The 19,709-nt window shown below is 44.1% G+C and overlaps 1 protein-coding gene across 1 annotated transcript in view; it reads right to left on the bottom strand.

Annotated features, from left to right (window-relative positions):
• Positions 1-11,832, bottom strand: part of ZMPSTE24 (zinc metallopeptidase STE24) — a 38,539-nt gene extending 26,707 nt beyond the window's left edge. Inside the window, exons 1-3 of the mRNA XM_076054484.1 lie at positions 11,680-11,832; positions 8,013-8,162; positions 1,209-1,295 (exon numbers count right to left, since the gene is read on the bottom strand). Of these exons, the coding sequence (XP_075910599.1) occupies positions 1,209-1,295; positions 8,013-8,162; positions 11,680-11,766 (324 nt within the window). The 5' untranslated portion in view covers positions 11,767-11,832. The remainder of the gene's footprint in view (positions 1-1,208; positions 1,296-8,012; positions 8,163-11,679) is intronic.
• Between the last annotated feature and the right edge of the window lie 7,877 nt (positions 11,833-19,709).

Below are 19,709 nucleotides of genomic sequence, written 5' to 3'. Positions count from 1 at the left end.
TCTCTCTGTGTGTGTCTGTGGGGAGCGATAGTGCAGCGGTTAGCGTGCTGCGCTATGAACCTGGCGACCCGGGTTCGATTCCCGCTCACGGCCAACACCAGTGACGATTATCTGAACCGGTCCCGGGCCTCCCCTAGGTCGACTCAGCCTCAAATGAGTACCTGGTGCGGTGTGTAAACATCGCCACTAGGGAGACAAAGGCGGTCGGGCGTGGTGCTGGCCACCCACCCCCTCGTGTACCGTTCCGGCCTTCATAGGTGCTCGCTAACAGCACTTGCCCCTACAGTCTGTTAAGGCTATATGGGGGATCTTTGTTTTATCTTTGTGTCTCTGTGCTAACTCTCTCTGCTCAGATGTCTATATATGTGTCTGCGATCTGTACTCCATCACTCTTAACCTACAATTTAGCAATCTTTGAAAAAGCGTAATCAGCCAGATCCATTCGTTAATTGTGTTTTGACCGACCGTCTGTGTTGCATTATGTTGTTTCCAAATCTTACTAAATCTTGTTCGATTTGATGTGCTTCTCCATCTCTCTCTCTGTCTCCCCTACATCCTAGGGCGTCGGCACAGAGACCCTGTCTCTCTGTGCTCCGTACGTTGTGTCTCTCTTTGTGTCTCTGTGTTAACTCCCTCCGCTTAGGTGTCTGTATATATATCCGCGGTTCTGTGTTTCCTCTCTCTCTTAAATTTAGCTCTTCTATGCCTGACGATGATCGCTTGCGTTGCAATCGAAACGTCGTATGCTATTATGTAATTTTATTATTATTTATTATTTCTACGTGACTTTACCGAAAAAACCAAAGAGTTGTTGTTGTTATTATATTCTTAGTTTTTTCGGTAAAGTCACGTTGAAGGGAAACAACAAAATAATAAAATAAATATAAAACAATAAAAATTCTCACGACGTTTCGACCATAACACAAACGGTCGTCTACAGGTGTGTTGGTTTGCATTAATTTATTTTTAAACGGTGCATTTATTTATTTATAAAAAAACGTCAGCGCCACGCGCAGCGATTTGGCAGTTTATTTAGACGGACTAGTCCATCTATATTCTGAAAAGGAGGGGGGAGACGAATTTTTATTTTTGTTTATTTTATAATGTATGCTGTCTGAAAGCCACTGTAAGCGTGAACAATCAATTAAGACCTGAAATGGTTTATCAAATCTTTCCAATGATTGTTGTTGTTGTTGATGTTTCATTACCTCGTAGTCGGCCGAGTAGCCCAGCCTCTGTACGATGTGCCCGGTGACGCTCCACAGATAGGGGATTCCGCCCAGCAGGAGAATTAACTAACGCACATACAGACAAAGGCACATACCCCCCGCCCCCCGGATAGCCTTTGTAGGACGCTGGGACAAGTGCTGTCAGTGAGCAGTAGCAGCAGGACCTGTGAAGGGTGGCACGGCGCACGAGAGGGTGGGTGGGTGGTGTCTAGCATAGTCTAATAATCTAGAGCATAGTGGTGTATAGTGTAGTATAGTGGTGTATAGTAATGTCTATTGGTGTATAGTGTAGGAGTAGTATAGTGGTGTATAGCATAGTGGTGTATAGTATAGTGGTGTATAGTCTAGTGGTGTATAGTATAGTGGTGTATAGTATAGTCTAGTGGTGTATAGTGTAGTCTAGTGGTGTATAATATAGTCTAGTGGTGTATAGTATAGTCTAGTGTAGTATAGTGTAGTATAGTGGTGTATAGTATAGTCTAGTGGTGTATAGTGTAGGAGTGAATAGCATAGTCTAGTGGTGTATAGCCTAGTGGTGTATAGTATAGTAGTGTATAGTATAGTGGTGTATAGTATAGTCTAGTGGTGTATAGTCTAGTGGTGTATAGTATAGTCTAGTGGTGTATAGTATAGTCTAGTGGTGTATAGTATAGTCTAGTGGTGTATAGTATAGTATATTGGTGTATAGTATAGTCTAGTGGTGTATAGTATAGTCTAGTGGTGTATAGTATAGTCTAGTGATGTATAGTATAGTCTAGTGGTGTATAGTGTAGTATAGTGGTGTATAGTGTAGTCTAGTGGTGTATAGTATAGTGGTGTATAGTATAGTCTAGTGGTGTATAGTATAGTATAGTGGTGTATAGTCTAGTGGTGTATAGTATAGTCTAGTGGTGTATAGTATAGTATAGTGGTGTATAGTATAGTGGTGTATAGTATAGTATAGTGGTGTATAGTAGTCTAGTGGTGTATAGTATAGTGGTGTATAGTGTAGTATAGTGGTGTATAGTATAGTATAGTGTTGTATAGTATAGTGGTGTATAGTATAGTGGTGAATAGTGTAGTATAATGGTATATAGTCTAGTGGTGTATAGTATAGTATAGTGGTGTATAGTATAGTGGTGTAAAGTATAGTATAGTGGTATATAGTATAGTCTAGTGGTGTATAGTATAGTCTAGTGGTGTATAGTATAGTGGTGTATAGTATAGTATAGTGGTGTATAGTATAGTATAGTGGTGTATGGTATAGTCTAGTGGTGTATAGTATAGTCTAGTGGTGTATAGTATAGTCTAGTGGTGTATAGTATAGTATAGTGGTGTATAGTATAGTCTAGTGGTGTATAGTATAGTCTAGTGGTGTATAGTATAGTCTAGTGGTGTATAGTATAGTCTAGTGGTGTATAGTATAGTCTAGTGGTGTATAGAATAGTCTAGTGGTGTATAGTATAGTATAGTGGTGTATAGTATTGTCTATTGGTGTATAGTATAGTCTAGTGGTGTATAGTATAGTCTAGTGGTGTATAGTATAGTGGTGTATAGTATAGTCTAGTGGTGTATGGTATAGTCTAGTGGTGTATAGTATAGTCTAGTGGTGTATAGTATAGTCTAGTGGTGTATAGTATAGTATAGTGGTGTATAGTATAGTCTAGTGGTGTATAGTATAGTCTAGTGGTGTATAGTATAGTCTAGTGGTGTATAGTATAGTCTAGTGGTGTATAGAATAGTCTAGTGGTGTATAGTATAGTATAGTGGTGTATAGTATTGTCTATTGGTGTATAGTATAGTCTAGTGGTGTATAGTATAGTCTAGTGGTGTATAGTATAGTCTAGTGGTGTATAGCATAGTATAGTGGTGTATAGCATAGTCTAGTGGTGTATAGTATAGTCTAGTGGTGTATAGTATAGTCTAGTGGTGTATAGTATAGTCTAGTGGTGTATAGTATAGTCTAGTGGTGTATAGTATAGTCTAGTGGTGTATAGTATAGTCTAGTGGTGTATGGTATTGTCTAGTGGTGTATGGTATAGTCTAGTGGTGTATAGTATAGTATAGTGGTGTATAGTATAGTCTAGTGGTGTATAGTATAGTATAGTGGTGTATAGTATAGTCTAGTGGTGTATAGTGTAGTATAGTGGTGTATAGTATAGTCTAGTGGTGTATAGTATAGTATAGTGGTGTATAGTATAGTATAGTGGTGTATAGTATAGTATAGTGGTGTATAGTATAGTATAGTGGTGTATAGTCTAGTGGTGTATAGTGTAGTCTAGTGGTGTATAGTGGAGTCTAGTGGTGTATAGTATAGTCTAGTGGTGTATAGTATAGTATAGTGATGTATAGTATAGTGGTGTATAGCATAGTCTAGTGGTGTATAGCATAGTCTAGTGGTGTATAGTATAGTCTAGTGGTGTATAGTATAGTCTAGTGGTGTATAGCATAGTCTAGTGGTGTATAGTATAGTCTAGTGGTGTATAGTATAGTCTAGTGGTGTATAGTATAGTCTAGTGGTGTATAGTATAGTATAGTGGTGTATAGTATAGTCTAGTGGTGTATAGTATAGTATAGTGGTGTATAGTATAGTCTAGTGGTGTATAGTATAGTCTAGTGGTGTATAGTATAGTATAGTGGTGTATAGCATAGTCTAGTGGTGTATAGTATTGTCTATTGGTGTATAGTATAGTCTAGTGGTGTATAGTATAGTCTAGTGGTGTATAGTATAGTCTAGTGGTGTATAGTATAGTCTAGTCGTGTATAGTATAGTCTAGTGGTGTATAGTATAGTATAGTGGTGTATAGTATAGTCTAGTGGTGTATGGTATAGTCTAGTGGTGTATAGTATAGTGGTGTATAGTATAGTCTAGTGGTGTATAGTATAGTATAGTGGTGTATAGTATAGTCTAGTGGTGTATAGTATAGTCTAGTGGTGTATAGTATAGCATAGTGGTGTATAGTATAGTCTAGTGGAGGGCAATGGCCGATCATCTGGCCACAGTGGTGGTCTTGCAGTTCTCCATCGCTCATTGACCACCCTGTGGCCTTCCAGTTGTTCGAGCATCTAGTTCTAGGGCATCCAGTTCTGGAATGGAAGGCTATCCAGCCCGTGACAATGTTGCTCTTATTCTTGATTCTTTCGGTAAAGTCACCACGTAGAAGGGAAACAATAAAATAATAAAAAAATATTGAACAATAAAATCATCACGATGTTTCGACTGCAACACAAGCAATCATCATCAGGTGTGAAAAAAAGCACAGCAAGAAAATTTGAAAAAAGTGGCGGTTTGTAACGTTAACACCACGGAGAGCAGTTTGACAGTTGACTGACAGTTGACAGTTGACTGACAGTTGACAGTTGACTGACAGTTGACTGACAGTTGACTGACAGTTGACAGTTGACTGACAGTTGACTGTCAAACCGCTCTCCGTGGTGCTAACGTTAAAAACCGCCACTTTTTTCAAATGTTCTTGCCGTGTTTTTTTTTCCTACGTGGTGACTTTACCGAAAGAACCAAGAATATGAATCCCTGCAGTCACGAAAGCTTTAAATCAAAAGTAAATTGGATTGAAATCACGCTGTGGATCTCGGGTGGTGAATTCCTCACCCTGGTATGACGACGAGCTTCATGCACTGAAGACAACTGTCCGCAAGGCGGAACGATCGTGGCGAAAATCTGCTCTTCCTATCCCGCTCGCGAATCTTCAAGTACCAGGTTACAATTTACAGAAAGGCACTCGACCATACGAGGACCATCTATCTCTCTGCTACGCCAGTATCCGTGGTTAAATCAAGAGCCTTCGTGATTGTTAGGTTTTAAAATTGCGTTCGTTATTTAGTTAATTGCTTTTAGCTCTGTGCAGCGCCTTGCAACCTCTGGGTGACACGTGCTTCATAAGTGTAAATTGTTATTATTATAGCATAGTGTCGCGGTGTATTGTCTAGTATAATGGTGCATAGTCTCGTTTGATGGTGTATGGTCTAGTGTGATGGTGTATTGTCTAGTGTGATGGTGTATTGTCTAGTGTGATGGTGTATTGTCTAGTGTGATGGTGTATTGTCTAGTGTGATGGTGTATAGTCTAGTTTGATGGTGTATAGTCTCGTGTGATGGTGTATTGTCTAGTGTGATGGTGTATTGTCTAGTGTGATGGTGTATTGTCTAGTGTGATGGTGTATAGTCTGGTGTGATGGTGTATAGTCTCGTGTGATGGTGTGTTGTCTAGTGTGATGGTATATAGTCTCATGTGATGGTGTATTGTCTAGTGTGATGGTGTATAGTCTAGTGTGATGGTGTATAGTCTAGTGTGATGGTGTATAGTCTAGTGTGATGGTGTATTGTCTAGTGTGATGGTGTATAGTCTAGTGTGATGGTGTATAGTCTAGTGTGATGGTGTATTGTCTAGTGTGATGGTATATAGTCTAGTGTGATGGTGTATAGTCTAGTGTGATGGTGTATGGTCTAGTGTGATGGTGTATTGTCTAGTGTGATGGTGTATAGTCTAGTGTGATGGTGTATTGTCTAGTGTGATGGTGTATTGTCTAGTGTGATGGTGTATAGTCTAGTGTGATGGTGTATAGTCTAGTGTGATGGTGTATAGTCTAGTGTGATGGTGTATTGTCTAGTGTGATGGTGTATTGTCTAGTGTGATGGTGTATAGTCTAGTGTGATGGTGTATTGTCTAGTGTGATGGTGTATAGTCTAGTGTGATGGTGTATAGTCTAGTGTGATGGTGTATAGTCTAGTGTGATGGTGTATTATCTAGTGTGATGGTGTATAGTCTAGTGTGATGGTGTATAGTCTAGTGTGATGGTGTATTGTCTAGTGTGATGGTGTATAGTCTAGTGTGATGGTGTATAGTCTAGTGTGATGGTGTATGGTCTAGTGTGATGGTGTATTGTCTAGTGTGATGGTGTATAGTCTAGTGTGATGGTGTATTGTCTAGTGTGATGGTGTATTGTCTAGTGTGATGGTGTATAGTCTAGTGTGATGGTGTATAGTCTAGTGTGATGGTGTATAGTCTAGTGTGATGGTGTATAGTCTAGTGTGATGGTGTATAGTCTAGTGTGATGGTGTATTGTCTAGTGTGATGGTGTATAGTCTAGTGTGATGGTGTATAGTCTAGTGTGATGGTGTATGGTCTAGTGTGATGGTGTATTGTCTAGTGTGATGGTGTATAGTCTAGTGTGATGGTGTATTGTCTAGTGTGATGGTGTATTGTCTAGTGTGATGGTGTATAGTCTAGTGTGATGGTGTATAGTCTAGTGTGATGGTGTATAGTCTAGTGTGATGGTGTATTGTCTAGTGTGATGGTGTATTGTCTAGTGTGATGGTGTATAGTCTAGTGTGATGGTGTATTGTCTAGTGTGATGGTGTATTGTCTAGTGTGATGGTGTATTGTCTCGTGTGATGGTGTATAGTCTAGTGTGATGGTGTATTGTCTAGTGTGATGGTGTATTGTCTAGTGTGATGGTGTATTGTCTAGTGTGATGGTGTATAGTCTAGTGTGATGGTGTATTGTCTAGTGTGATGGTGTATTGTCTGGTGTGATGGTGTATAGTCTAGTGTGATGGTGTATTGTCTCGTGTGATGGTGTATAGTCTAGTGTGATGGTGTATAGTCTAGTGTGATGGTGTATTGTCTAGTGTGATGGTGTATTGTCTAGTGTGATGGTGTATTGTCTAGTGTGATGGTGTATGGTCTAGTGTGATAGTGTATTGTCTAGTGTGATGGTGTATTGTCTAGTGTGATGGTGTATAGTCTAGTGTGATGGTGTATTGTCTGGTGTGATGGTGTATAGTCTAGTGTGATGGTGTATTGTCTCGTGTGATGGTGTATAGTCTAGTGTGATGGTGTATTGTCTGGTGTGATGGTGTATAGTCTAGTGTGATGGTGTATTGTCTAGTGTGATGGTGTATAGTCTAGTGTGATGGTGTATAGTCTCGTGTAGTCTAGTGTGGTCTAGCGAGTGGTGTAGAGCCTCATGGTGGACTATCTGCGAGTACAGGTTGGAGACTGCCAAAGGTGCCCTTGTCCAGCTGGGAGTGGAGTATAGTCTAGCGTAGTATGGTCTAGTGGAGTATAGTCTAGCGTAGTGGAGTATAGTCTAGCGTAGTATGGTCTAGTGGAGTATAGCCTAGCGTAGTGTGGTCTAGTGGAGTATAGTCTAGCGCAGTGTGGTCTAGTGGAGTATAGTCTAGCGTAGTGTGGTCTAGTGGAGTATAGTCTAGTGCAGTGTGGTCTAGTGGAGTATAGTCTAGCGCAGTGTGGTCTAGTGGAGTATAGTCTAGCAAAGTCTAGTCTAGTTCAGTATAGTCTAGCGTAGTGTGGTCTAGTGTAGTGGAGTAAAGTGTAGTGTAGTGGTGTATAGTCTAGTGGAGTCTAGTGTAGTCTAGCATAGTGGTGTGTAGTCTAGTCTAGTATAGTCTAGTGTAGTGTGGTCTAGTGTAGTGGAGTATAGTGTAGTGTAGTGTGGTCTAGTGTAGTGTGGTCTAGTGTAGTGGAGTATAGTCTAGTTGAGTATAGTCTGGTGTAGTGTGGTCTAGTGTAGTGTGGCCTAGTGTAGTGGAGTATAGTCTGGTGTAGTGTGGTCTAGTGTAGTGGTGTATAGTGTAGTGTAGTGGTGTATAGTCTATTGGAGTCTAGTGTAGTCTAGTGGTGTGTAGTCTAGCATAGTGGTGTGTAGTCTAGTAAAGTATAGTCTAGTCTAGTGTGGTCTAGTGTAATGGTGTATAGTCTGGTGTAGTGTGGTCTAGTGTAGTGGAGTATAGTCTGGTGTGGTGTTGTGGTGTAGAGCCTCACGGTGGACTCTATCTGCGAGTAGAGGTTGGAGACGCTGCCGAAGGAGCCCTTGTCCAGCTGATAGCTCCGCGCCTTCAGCAGCGTCTCCTGGGTCAGCGAGGAGCCCACCAACTCCGGTGGAACCGTGAGCGTGGACAGGTGGACACGGCGCTGGGGGAGACGCACCGGGCGACATGGCGAGATACCGGGGGAGACGCAACAACATCAACCGCCGTTCGCCACTAAGTGGCGGCGACGTCACCACGGCGCTTCGAGTCAGGCTGTGTGCACTTTCAGGCCAAGTGAAATGTCGAACGCCCGCTGGCAGTAGGTCATGGGACAGACCCAGCAGGTGCCACGGGTCGACTAACCGAAACGACTGAGACGACTGGCTGATGCAACACCTGTGCCCCCTACTGTGCCAACCTGCTGTGTTTTAACCACCCGGCACTCCGCTCGTTGTTGTGAGCATCGCTCCTCTGCCCTCCGTTGTTGCTGGAGGGCGACTGCCTCCAACTGCCCAGTAGCGTCCTTCACGAGCCTCCTCCACAGAGGACGATCTTGACACCGCTGGTACCAGTCATCGGCAAGTCCACTCAACTCCACGTCCTCTTGTATCACATCATTACATCTCTTCTCTAGCCTATGCTGTACCCGTTTAGCCCCCTCTATCCAGCCGAACAAAAGCTTTTTAGGTATGCGGTGGTTGGGCATGCGGGCTACATGAACCAGCCAACGCAGCCTTGCCTGCCGGAGCTCACCGATGGGACCTTGCCCAGATCTTTCAAGGATTTGTGAGCTCCTCACACAATGCAGCCTGGTTAAACCCAGGATGGATCGTAGGCAGACCACTCTAAATGCTTCTAACCAGCGAAGATGTTCCATTATGGGGGTCCACGTTTCACAAGCATAGAGAAGGGAGAGCATGACTGGCCGAGAAGACCTGAAGCTTCGTGCGGAGCGACAGACCAGGTAGCTTCCACACAGCGTTACGCAACTGATGAAAAGATATTGCCGCACACTGCCCAGGTATGGGAAACTCCCCACTCTCTCCACAACTGCCCCATCACCAATTGGGAGTTGTGGGGTGGTGTCTGATGGTACAAAATACCCAGGCAGGTGCTTAGTTTTAGTGGGGGTGATGGTAAGGCCCCACCTCTTAGTGGGACGTTCCAGGTTCAGCAGCAACACCTCCAACTAGTGAGCAGTAATCACGAAATCATCAGCATATATAACGTGGTTGACCAATAGGGAGCCATCCTTTGACCGCACTCAGGCATCGATCAGCCTTCCATCGTATCTGTACCAGATGGAGATTCCTCTTAAACTACGTGGTCAAAAAATATGTTAAATAATGTGGCAGCCAGAGGACATGCCTGTCGCACCCCAAGGTGAACAAGGAATGACTCTGATTCCCGGCCACGTAGTTTTACCCGGGCCTGCCCACCATGATGAAGGTCCTTAATCATTGTGAGCATAAAGGGACTCCAAAAGCACGAAGCCCAGAGCCCAGGCATATTGATATCATAGGCCTTGACTAGATCAATAAAGCAGAGATGTAGATCTTGTTGGAATTCCCTACACTCCTACGGTAGCAAACAGAATATGTGGCATCTGTGCAGGACCGCCCTTTCCTGAAACCGCATTGGGGCTCCGCAAGCCTCTCCTCAGCGTTTCTGGCAAGGCGATGTTGAATAATCCTTTCCAGGATCTTTCCCGGCACACTGAGGAGTGAGATGCCCCTGTAGTTGTTACAGTCTGTGCGGTCCCCCTTCTTAAAGAGAGGGACCACCAGGGCATCCTTCTAATCCTGTGGAACCTGTCCAGTTGTCCAGATTGTTGTTATGATGTCATGTAGGGCAGTTGGCACACAAACGCCACCCTCCCTCAGCAGTTTGCTTGGGAGATCATCTCTGCCCGGTGCCTTTCCTGGTCTCAGACTCTGGATCGCCTTCAGTTCTTTCTCAACAGATCGCACCTCAGCCAGCCACTCCCAGGGACACACACGCACACACGGGTTGACACACGGGGAGACACAGACACACCGGTAGACACAGACACACACGAGGTGATACACACACAGACACACAGACTCACACACACAGGGAGACACACACATACACACAAACACACAGACTCACACACACGAGGTGATACAACAACAACCGCCATTCGCCACTAAGTGGCGGTGACGTCACCACAACGCTTGTGCCAGGCTATGTGCACCCTGAGGCCACGTGAAGTGTCGAACGCCCGCTGGCAGGAGGTCACGGGGCAGACCCAGGTGCCACGGGTCGACTGACTGAGATGACTGGCTGATGCACCACCTGTGCCCCCTACTGTGCCAACCTGCTGTGCTTTAGCCACCCGGCGCTCCGCTCGTTGTTGTGAGCGTTGCTCCTCCGCCCTCCGTTGTTGTTGGAGGGCGACTGCCTCCAACTGCCCAGTAGCGTCCTTCACGAGCCTCCTCCACAGAGACGGATCTTGACACCGCTGGTACCAGTCATCGGCAAGTCCACTCAGCTCCACGTCCTCCTGTACCACATCACTCCATCTCTTCTCTAGCCCGTGCCGCGCCCGCTAAGCCCCCTCAATCCGGCCGAACAAAAGCTGTTTCGGCATGCGGTGGCTGGGCATGCGGGCTACATGACCCAGCCATCGCAGCCTTGCCTGCCGGAGGAGCTCACCGATGGGACCTTGCCCAGATCTTTCAAGGATTTGTGAGCTCCTCACACAATCCAGCCTGGTTAAACCCAGGATGGATCGTAGGCAGGCCAGCCTAAATGTTTCTAACCGGCGAAGATGTTCCATTAGGGGGGTCCACGTTTCGCAAGCGTAGAGAAGGGAGGGAATGGCCGTGGCCGAGAAGACCTGAAGCTTAGTGCGGAGCGACAGACCAGGTAGCTTCCACACAGCGTTACGCAACCGATGAAAAGATATTGCCGCTCGACTGATTCGGAGTGAGACCTCTGCTGTTAAACTGATACACACACAAACACACACACACAGGGAGATACACACAGACGCACACAGACACACAGACTCATACACGCGAGGTGATACACACAGACAAACACAGACACACACACACAGACACACACACACAGACTCACACACACACAGACACACAGACTCACACACAGACTCACACACACACAGACACACAGACTCACACACAGACTCACACACACACAGACACACAGACTCACACACAGACTCACACACAGACTCACACACAGACTCACACACACAGACACACACGCGGGGTCACACACGGGGTGGGTCCCCAGACTATGGACACAGCAGTGCATAGTCCGTGTGTGTGAGTCTGTGTGTGTCACCTCGTGTGTGTGTGAGTCTGTGTGTGTGTCACCTCGTGTGTGTGTGTGTGTCTGTGTGTGTGTCACCTCGTGTGTGTGTGAGTCTGTGTGTGTGTCACCTCGTGTGTGTGAGTCTGTGTGTGTGTCACCTCGTGTGTGTGAGTCTGTGTGTGTGTCACCTCGTGTGTGTGTGAGTCTGTGTGTGTGTCACCTCGTGTGTGTGTGAGTCTGTGTGTGTGTCACCTCGTGTGTGTGTCTGTGTGTGTGTCACCTCGTGTGTGTGTCTGTGTATCTGTGTGTGTCTGTGTGTGGTGCGACAGGGAGCGCCGTCCCCCCCCCGCCCGCCTCCGCCAGCACTCCCCAGACACCTGGCGGCGGTAGAGCAGCGCCTCCCAGGCGAACGCGAGCCACGAGAAGGCGACCACCGAGACGAAGATCGCCGCCTCCGCCTCCATCGCTGTGGTCCACGGTGCGAGTGTCCCGGGTCCCCACGGGGGGCGGGGGCGTCGGAGGGGGCGGGGGCGTCGGAGGGGGCGGGGCCCACGATGAGCCAATCAGAACTCCCGCATCCGCGGGATGGGCGGGGGGTATGTATGGATTACGTGCTGATCACTGGCCAATCCGATGTGGGCGTTGAATAAATTATGATAATGGTACAGAGGCGAAGGTATTGTGGGAGGGGTGTTGTTTAAGGGATAAGGCGAGCCAATCAGAACCCTGTACCCGCGAGATGGGCGGGGGTCACTTCGAAGCACGTGATGATCACTAGCAAATCTGATGTGGCCGTTGAGTAAATTGTGATGATGAGACGGGGGCGTGGCGAAGGCATTAGAAGAGGGGTGTGGTTTAAGGGAGATCGCGAGCCAATCAGAACCCCGTACCCGCGGGATGGGTGGAGTTTTGTCCGAATACTCTTTGGTTCTATTGGGTAAAGTCACTTAGGTGAAAATAAAATAACGAAAAATCACGACGTTTCGGCCACAACACAAGCGGCCTTCATCAGGTGAAGGGACGAGACTGTCTGGAGGACAGCGCTGGAGTGGAAGAAGCCACGCTTAGATCACGACCTTTAAGCTGTGTGAGAAGAAAAAGACCACGTGCCTTGACAAAGGAATTAGCATATAATTTAGCATTGAAATGGCTCATTGAAATAGCTAAGTTAAAGTGTACACATCCGCAGAGGCACCCCTTGACAAAGGAATTAGCATAGAATTTAGCATTGAAATAGCTGAGTGATTAGCTTGTAACTGGTCACAGAAATATCTATGTTAAAGTCAGAGCATACACATTCACCGAGGCACCTAGTACTCATCAAACAGGAGAATTTAGCGAAACACAACCACGCTCAGACATCGGACCTTTAAACTGTGTGCGAGCAAACAAGGTGTTCTGACAAAGAAATTAGCATAAAAATTAGCATTTGATTGGCGGATTTTAGGAAAGAGGTGGTGTACGTGCCGGTGGACTTGCAGTTTGGCGCGGGGGGGGTGGGAAAGGGGGGAGTTTACCTATTGATGGTGTGAAAATGGAATTTATAAGAGCTGCGAAAGTTTGGGGTACCACTACTTGAAAAATATACTGTACCATTGAAATTAGTTTAATGTTTAGTTCCATTTAGAACATCTTTCCAATGGTTGCTTAATTTGAAACCATCCTCTCGGTTGAAATTGTGTCTGTGTTTGTAGATCTGAATTGCCTCGTGAACAAATCTCTGATAAAAGCCCGTGGGTTTGCAAAGAACCTTGGTATCGGAGAAAATTATATCGTGATCACCCACAGCGTTGTAACAGTGATCAGCCACGGCAGAAGAATTCATTTTGCCGTGTTTCAAATCTGATTTGTGCTCGCGAATTCGGTCAGAGACATGTCGCTTTGTCTCACCGATGTAGCAATCACCGCAGGTACAACTCAATTTGTAAACCCCGGGGTACTGTAAATCAGGAATGACATCCTTCACGGATGGGATCAGATCACGAATTTTGTGTACTGTATTGAACCGGACCTGGATCTTGTGTTTGTTTAGAATTTTGGAAATCTTTTTAGTAACGCCTGCTATATATGGAAGTGTGATGGTTTTGACCGGAGTATCAAGTGGTTGTTTCTGTATGGAGGGAGAGGCAGTTTGGCGGATGGTACGGTCAGAGTAACCATTCCTTTTGAGGGCCAGGTGTACATGTTTTAATTCACTGGTCAGGTGGTGTTGGTCCGAAATGCAGTGAGCCCTATGGTATAAACTTTTGATGAGAGAATTATTTTGGGCTGGGTGGTCGTGGGAATCAGGTTTCAAGTAGGAATCTGTGTGAGTGGGTTTCCTGTAGACAGAATGCCCCAATGAGCCATCAGGTCTCCTCTCAAACAGAATCACGAACATGGATCGTGAAAAATCCATCGCATCCAGTTTAATCGAGCATTGGATCTTTAAAAACACGTCGATTCCCGTTCCTTTATTCCTTATATGGGCAAAGCCACGCCCCATTACTCCATGTATGGGCCTAATTCATTAACATAATTTATCATTCATCCCGTTATGTCATTAATTCTGCCACGGATTCCTTCCTCATCAACGTAGCAGGATGTAGCCGGCTTTGCCCCGGGGGGGGAAATATATTTAAAAACTTGTCTTCTCTTAAAAAACACACGCACGCAAAGATACGCAAATACAAAACAAGTGTTTGTGTGTGAATATTATGGTTTTTAGGAGAATATAATATGAACTCTAATACTAAACACGCTATGCAACTGTGTGGGCAGGGTGGGTGAGGCTCGGCAAGCACCCGACAGGCGTGGGGGTCAAGCAGCGCGCCGTGGGAGGGGAGCGACAGCTCCCAGCCAGAGCAAGAGGCTCTCCAAATGAAAGACAAAATAGGGCCTCTTAAAAAAAGATAATCAAACAAATAAAACTGAAGAATAATTAACTCGAAGCTTTCGTGACTGCCAGGACTCTCCGACTGATGCCTCTGTTTGTTGTGGAGTAACTCATTCAGCCAGCTACGGCTCTAGGATTTGGTGTTACATGTTATTATTTACGTAGTTTATTGTAAAAAAATTCGGTCACAGTCCCTGTGATCACTGTTACGTTGCAATTACGGCTTTATTTTTTTGTGATTTGGAAAACGTTTGTTTTGGTTTGGACATGTTTGTTTCGTTGTAGTACGGAGTTAGACTGACGGCCTTAATCTAAGTTGTGGTTTTTGTTGTTTGACTTGCATCCCACTGGGAGTTTTTTGCACACAGCGTTGGTGTACGGTGCTTTTTTCAGGAATATTTTTGCTGTTTTTTTTTCCATGGATTTTCTGTTTGCACAGTCACAGTCACATAGTAGTCACGTTAAGATGTTTTTCTTGTTCGTGTGTTCGTGTTTTTGTTTGTTGTGGTTGCACCCGATTCAAGAGCCGAATGGCTCACAGGGCTATACCAAAATAAACTGAACTGAAACCAACTCTGGTTCTTTCGGTAAAGTCACGTGGGAACGTTTGAATAATAATTGCGGAGAAGAGAACTTAAAATATTGGGGGTTGGGGGGGGGAGAATAAGGTGGGAGATGAACGGTTGGAAAGGGGAGGGAGCGGATGTCTGGTGCTGGCAGATTTCGCGACACTGCCACCTGAAGCTGGCACCCACCCTCCTCTCAAAGAGCCTCTTTGTAAACAATGTTCCTGGTTTTGATTTAAAGCTTTGGTGACTGCAGTGATTTATATTCTTGGTTCTTTCGGTAAAGTCACGTTGAAGGGAAACAATAAAATAATACAAATATATATATAAAACAAAATTCTCACGTTTCGACTGCAACACAAGCAGTCGTCACACCTGATGATGATTGCTTGTTTTGCAGTCGAAACGTCGTGAGAATTGTATTGTTTTATATATATTTTATTATTTTATTGTTTCCATTCAACGTGACTTTACCGAAAGAACCAAGAATATAATGTTCCTGGCCTTGCCTGCTGGTGCAAAGTAATGTAAATATATATTCTTGGTTCTTTCGGTAAAGTCACCACCACGTAGAAGGGAAACAATAAAATAATAAATATATAAAACAATAAAATTCTCACGACGTTTCGACTGCAACACAAAGCAATCATCATCAGGTTTTTAAAAATTGTTCTTGCTGTGGTTTTCACAACCCTGACGATGATTGCTTGTGTTGTAGTCGAAATGTCGTGAGAATTGTATTGTTTTATATTTTTATTATTTTATTGTTTCCCTTCTACGTGCTGGTGACTTTACCGAAAGAACCAAGAATATGAATCCCTGCAAGTCACGAAAGCTTTAATTCAAAATTTAATGTTAATGTTTTTTTTTTATTGCCTACACGAGAGCATCCAACATAAAGCTGCACATGAGAACGGCGCGGAGCTGCGAAATTCAGTCCCACCACTTTTAAAGATCGTCCTTGCACCTTGTTAATGGACATCGCAAAGCTGAGGTGGACGGGGAATTGAAGTCTCTTAAATTCAAAGACGGTGTCATTTGGGATTATAGGTATGCGATGGAGAAAGACGTCTTCACCATGAGATTTGCCTGTAATGATTGTAGCTTTGATAACATTTGAATGTAATTCTTTCACAATTCGCCTTGTGCCGGTGCACAGTCTAGGCGGGTCCAAGTTTCTCAATGGCAAGACGGGTGCCCCGATTTTTAGTAACAAGTTGTGTGGTGGAACACCAGGGAACTGCAGATAATTGAAGAATTCAACTGGATAGTGAACAATTCGATCATGGTGATAAAGAGATCGGGACCCGCCATATTACCTGATATAGGTCATTGCATCTTGGACCACGTGTGAAGGATAAGCGGAAAATGAATAATCTCCTGACATTGAGCATTTGCATCTGAGTCAGCATTGATAACGTCCCTGAGATGAGCAGACTGTTCTACACGCAGGCGTTTTTTTTATCAAGTTGAATGTAAAGAAGGTGCTCACTCTCAATTTTGGCAGACTCATCCACAACATACTGGCGAAAGAGGTTGACGCACGTTAATGTGTGGTTTCCTGCTTCTCTGTCCATGATCATGAAGGAATAGAAGTCCTTAGAGGAGACGGTTTTGTGAGGATGATTTTGGCCCGTTGCTTTGACCATTTTAGGAATCTGGAAGTGGTACCCATCTTGCCCTTGCCACAGTATCATGGGGTATTGTAGGGCATCATATCCTCTGTTTGTCTCAGGAATTCGTTTGGTGTTGTCTTGGTATCGAAGCACAATGTCTCTCTTACCATGTTCCTCGCCCACCATAAGAACAGCAACCTCACCACAAGTTGGGGCATTGGACCTCCGTGCGTGCTCCCCGCTTGGGACCTTGGATACACAGATTACAACCTGGTAATCATTGGAGGTGACTTGCTGTGCTGCATGTTTGCAACTTGCAATCAATAAATTGTGTTGGTGGAACATCCCTTGGAGAGGGGAGGACAATTTCTAATCTGGCACTGGGAACACATTTCTGCATCGCTGGTTGCCTTGCTGACCTTCATCTCCCATGAAGCATATCTGAATAATCTAGCGTTGAAGCTTTCGTGACTGCAGGAATCCATACTCTTTGGTTCTTTCGGTAAAGTCACGCAGTAGGTAGAAAATAAAATAAATCACGTTCCGGGGCGCAACACCAAGCGTCCGTCAACCGCTTTTCCACCTGATGATGGATGCTTGTGGGTTGTGCCAGAAACGTCGTGGTTTATTTTATACCTACGTGACTTTAACAAAAGAACCAATGAGTAAATCTGAATAAACTTGTAGGAATAGGTTTTACCCTTTTAACTGGCACAAAAACTGACACCTTTATTCAAGGCATCATGTTTGCAATAACCACAACACAAGCAGTCAAAATGCAAACAAAAAAGACAACTCTGATAATATGCACTGTCCTTGAATTTGATTGGTCCACACCCGAGACAGCTTTTCTTAGAGCCTAAAGCTGTCTCGGGTGTGGACCAATTAAATTCAAGGACAGTGCATATTATCAGAGTTGTCTTTTTTGTTTGCATTTTGACTGCTTGTGTTGTGGTTATTGCAAACATGATGCCTTGAATAAAGGTGTCAGTTTTTGTGCCAGTTAAAAGGGTAAAACCTATTCCTATATCTTGTTTCTGGCAAAGGAGGTCTCATAATCTGAATAAACTTGTGCTCTTCGCCAGGCAGTGGCTGAATGGATCCGATTCGATGACAGACCTGGCCTTGAACTTTGAAGGTGGACACAAATCTTGGGTCCACTATATTCCATTATTGCACCAAACTAAGTCATTTGAAAGCAAGAATTGTACTCCCTGATGTTGGTCACAAAGTGTTTAGATTCAGGGCTATGGCCAGATACCAAGGATTTCAATGGCTCGGGGCGGCAGGGGGGGTCTGCACAAGACAAACTTTGACTTTTCCATCACAGCAGCACATTCCCTTGGATTCTCCTTTCCACTTTTTAGCACCGCATTCTTCGCAAGTAATTGACATACAGTAAAACCTTGGACTGTGAGGAGCATAATTCGTTCCGGAAACGTGTTTGTAATCCAAAGCACTCGTATATCAGTTGTGATCACGTGACGCACGGCAGTACAAAGCGTATACGTACTACTGCTCGTATTGCAAGACCCTCGCTCGTTTATCAAATTAATATTTAAATGTTTGCTCGCCTTGCAAAACACTCGCAGACCAAAGTTACTCGCAATCCAAGGTTTTACTGTAGAGCCTAACATCACCATGGACTGACGATAAATCGATCTCAGGTTGGTAAATTAAAGCTGCTCTTTTCCAGTCTGGGTTATTTATTTTTGCTCTCGATGCAGCAGCATGACGAACTTGCCTCTGGCACGCCATGTTTGATGTTGTGGTTTCCTCAGCCTGTGCTGCTGCTGCAGCGACTGTGTGGTCCCTGGCCTGTCGAGATGCACGATGTTCAGGGTTTTCTTCAACCCATGCTGCTGCACGGGTTGACTATAGTAGTATCTACTGACTATAGTAGTATATACTGACTATAGTAGTATATACTGAGTCTACAGTAGTATATACTGAGTCTACAGTAGTATCTACTGACTATAGTAGTATATACTGACTCTATAGCAGTATATACTGACTCTATAGCAGTATATACTGAGTCTACAGTAGTATCTACTGACTATAGTAGTATATACTGACTCTATAGCAGTATATACTGAGTCTACAGTAGTATCTACCGACTATAGTAGTATCTACTGACTATAGTAGTATATACTGACTCTATAGCAGTTTATACTGACTCTATAGCAGTTTATACTGAGTCTACAGTAGTATCTACTGACTATAGTAGTATATACTGACTATAGTAGTATATACTGAGTCTACAGTAGTATCTACTGACTATAGTAGTATCTACTGACTATAGTAGTATATACTGACTCTATAGCAGTCTATACTGAGTCTACAGTAGTATCTACTGACTATAGTAGTATATACTGACTATAGTAGTATATACTGAGTCTACACTAGTATATACTGAGTCTACAGTAGTATCTACTGACTATAGTATATACTGACTATAGTAGTATATACTGTCTCTATAGCAGTATATACTGAGTCTACAGTAGTATCTACTGAGTCTACAGTAGTATCTACTGAGTCCACAGTAGTATCTACTGACTATAGTAGTATATACTGACTATAGTAGTATATACTGAGTCTACAGTAGTATCTACTGACTATAGTAGTATATACTGACTCTACAGTAGTATCTACTGACTATAGTAGTATCTACTGACTATAGTAGTATATACTGACTCTATAGCAGTATATACTGAGTCTACAGTAGTATCTACTGACTATAGTAGTATCTACTGACTATAGTAGTATATACTGACTCTATAGCAGTATATACTGAGTCTACAGTAGTATCTACTGACTATAGTAGTATCTACTGACTATAGTAGTATATACTGACTCTATAGCAGTAACTGCACACATTGGGGTGGGGTGAGAAGAGGACATCGCACTGTTCAGGATTTTCCTCGGCGTGTGGTTGTGTAGCAGTAACAATGCTCGATTTTTCTTATTCGCCTTTTTTTACACGAAGGAGAACCATCCCTCCCGTCGCCGCAAGCTCAGCGTTTCCGTGCATGCGCAGATGCGTGCTTTGCCACCGCGATCAGCGTGATAATTTGTAAAGTGTGATTGAATTCATATTCTTTGGGTCTTTCGGTAAAGTCACACAGACGATTGCTTGTGTTGCGATCGAAAAGTAGTGATTTTTTTCTTTCTAACCACGTGACTTTACCGAAATACCCAAAGAGTATGAATTCCTGCAGTCACGAAAGCTTTAAGTCATGTGGTTGAATTCGTTTACGTTTGACAGGGGAAAAATAAATATCGCGCTTTCGTCCGGGGGGCTTAGAGTGTTGTGTACTTTGTTGAAACGCAAACTCAACAGTTTGTCAGTT

This window comes from Petromyzon marinus, chromosome 66, assembly GCF_048934315.1.
Source record: "Petromyzon marinus isolate PM22_M1 ecotype Great Lakes invasive population chromosome 66, UKy_Petmar_22M1.pri1.0, whole genome shotgun sequence".
Lineage (NCBI taxonomy): Eukaryota > Metazoa > Chordata > Hyperoartia > Petromyzontiformes > Petromyzontidae > Petromyzon > Petromyzon marinus.
This window is presented reverse-complemented; position numbering and strand designations above follow the sequence as displayed.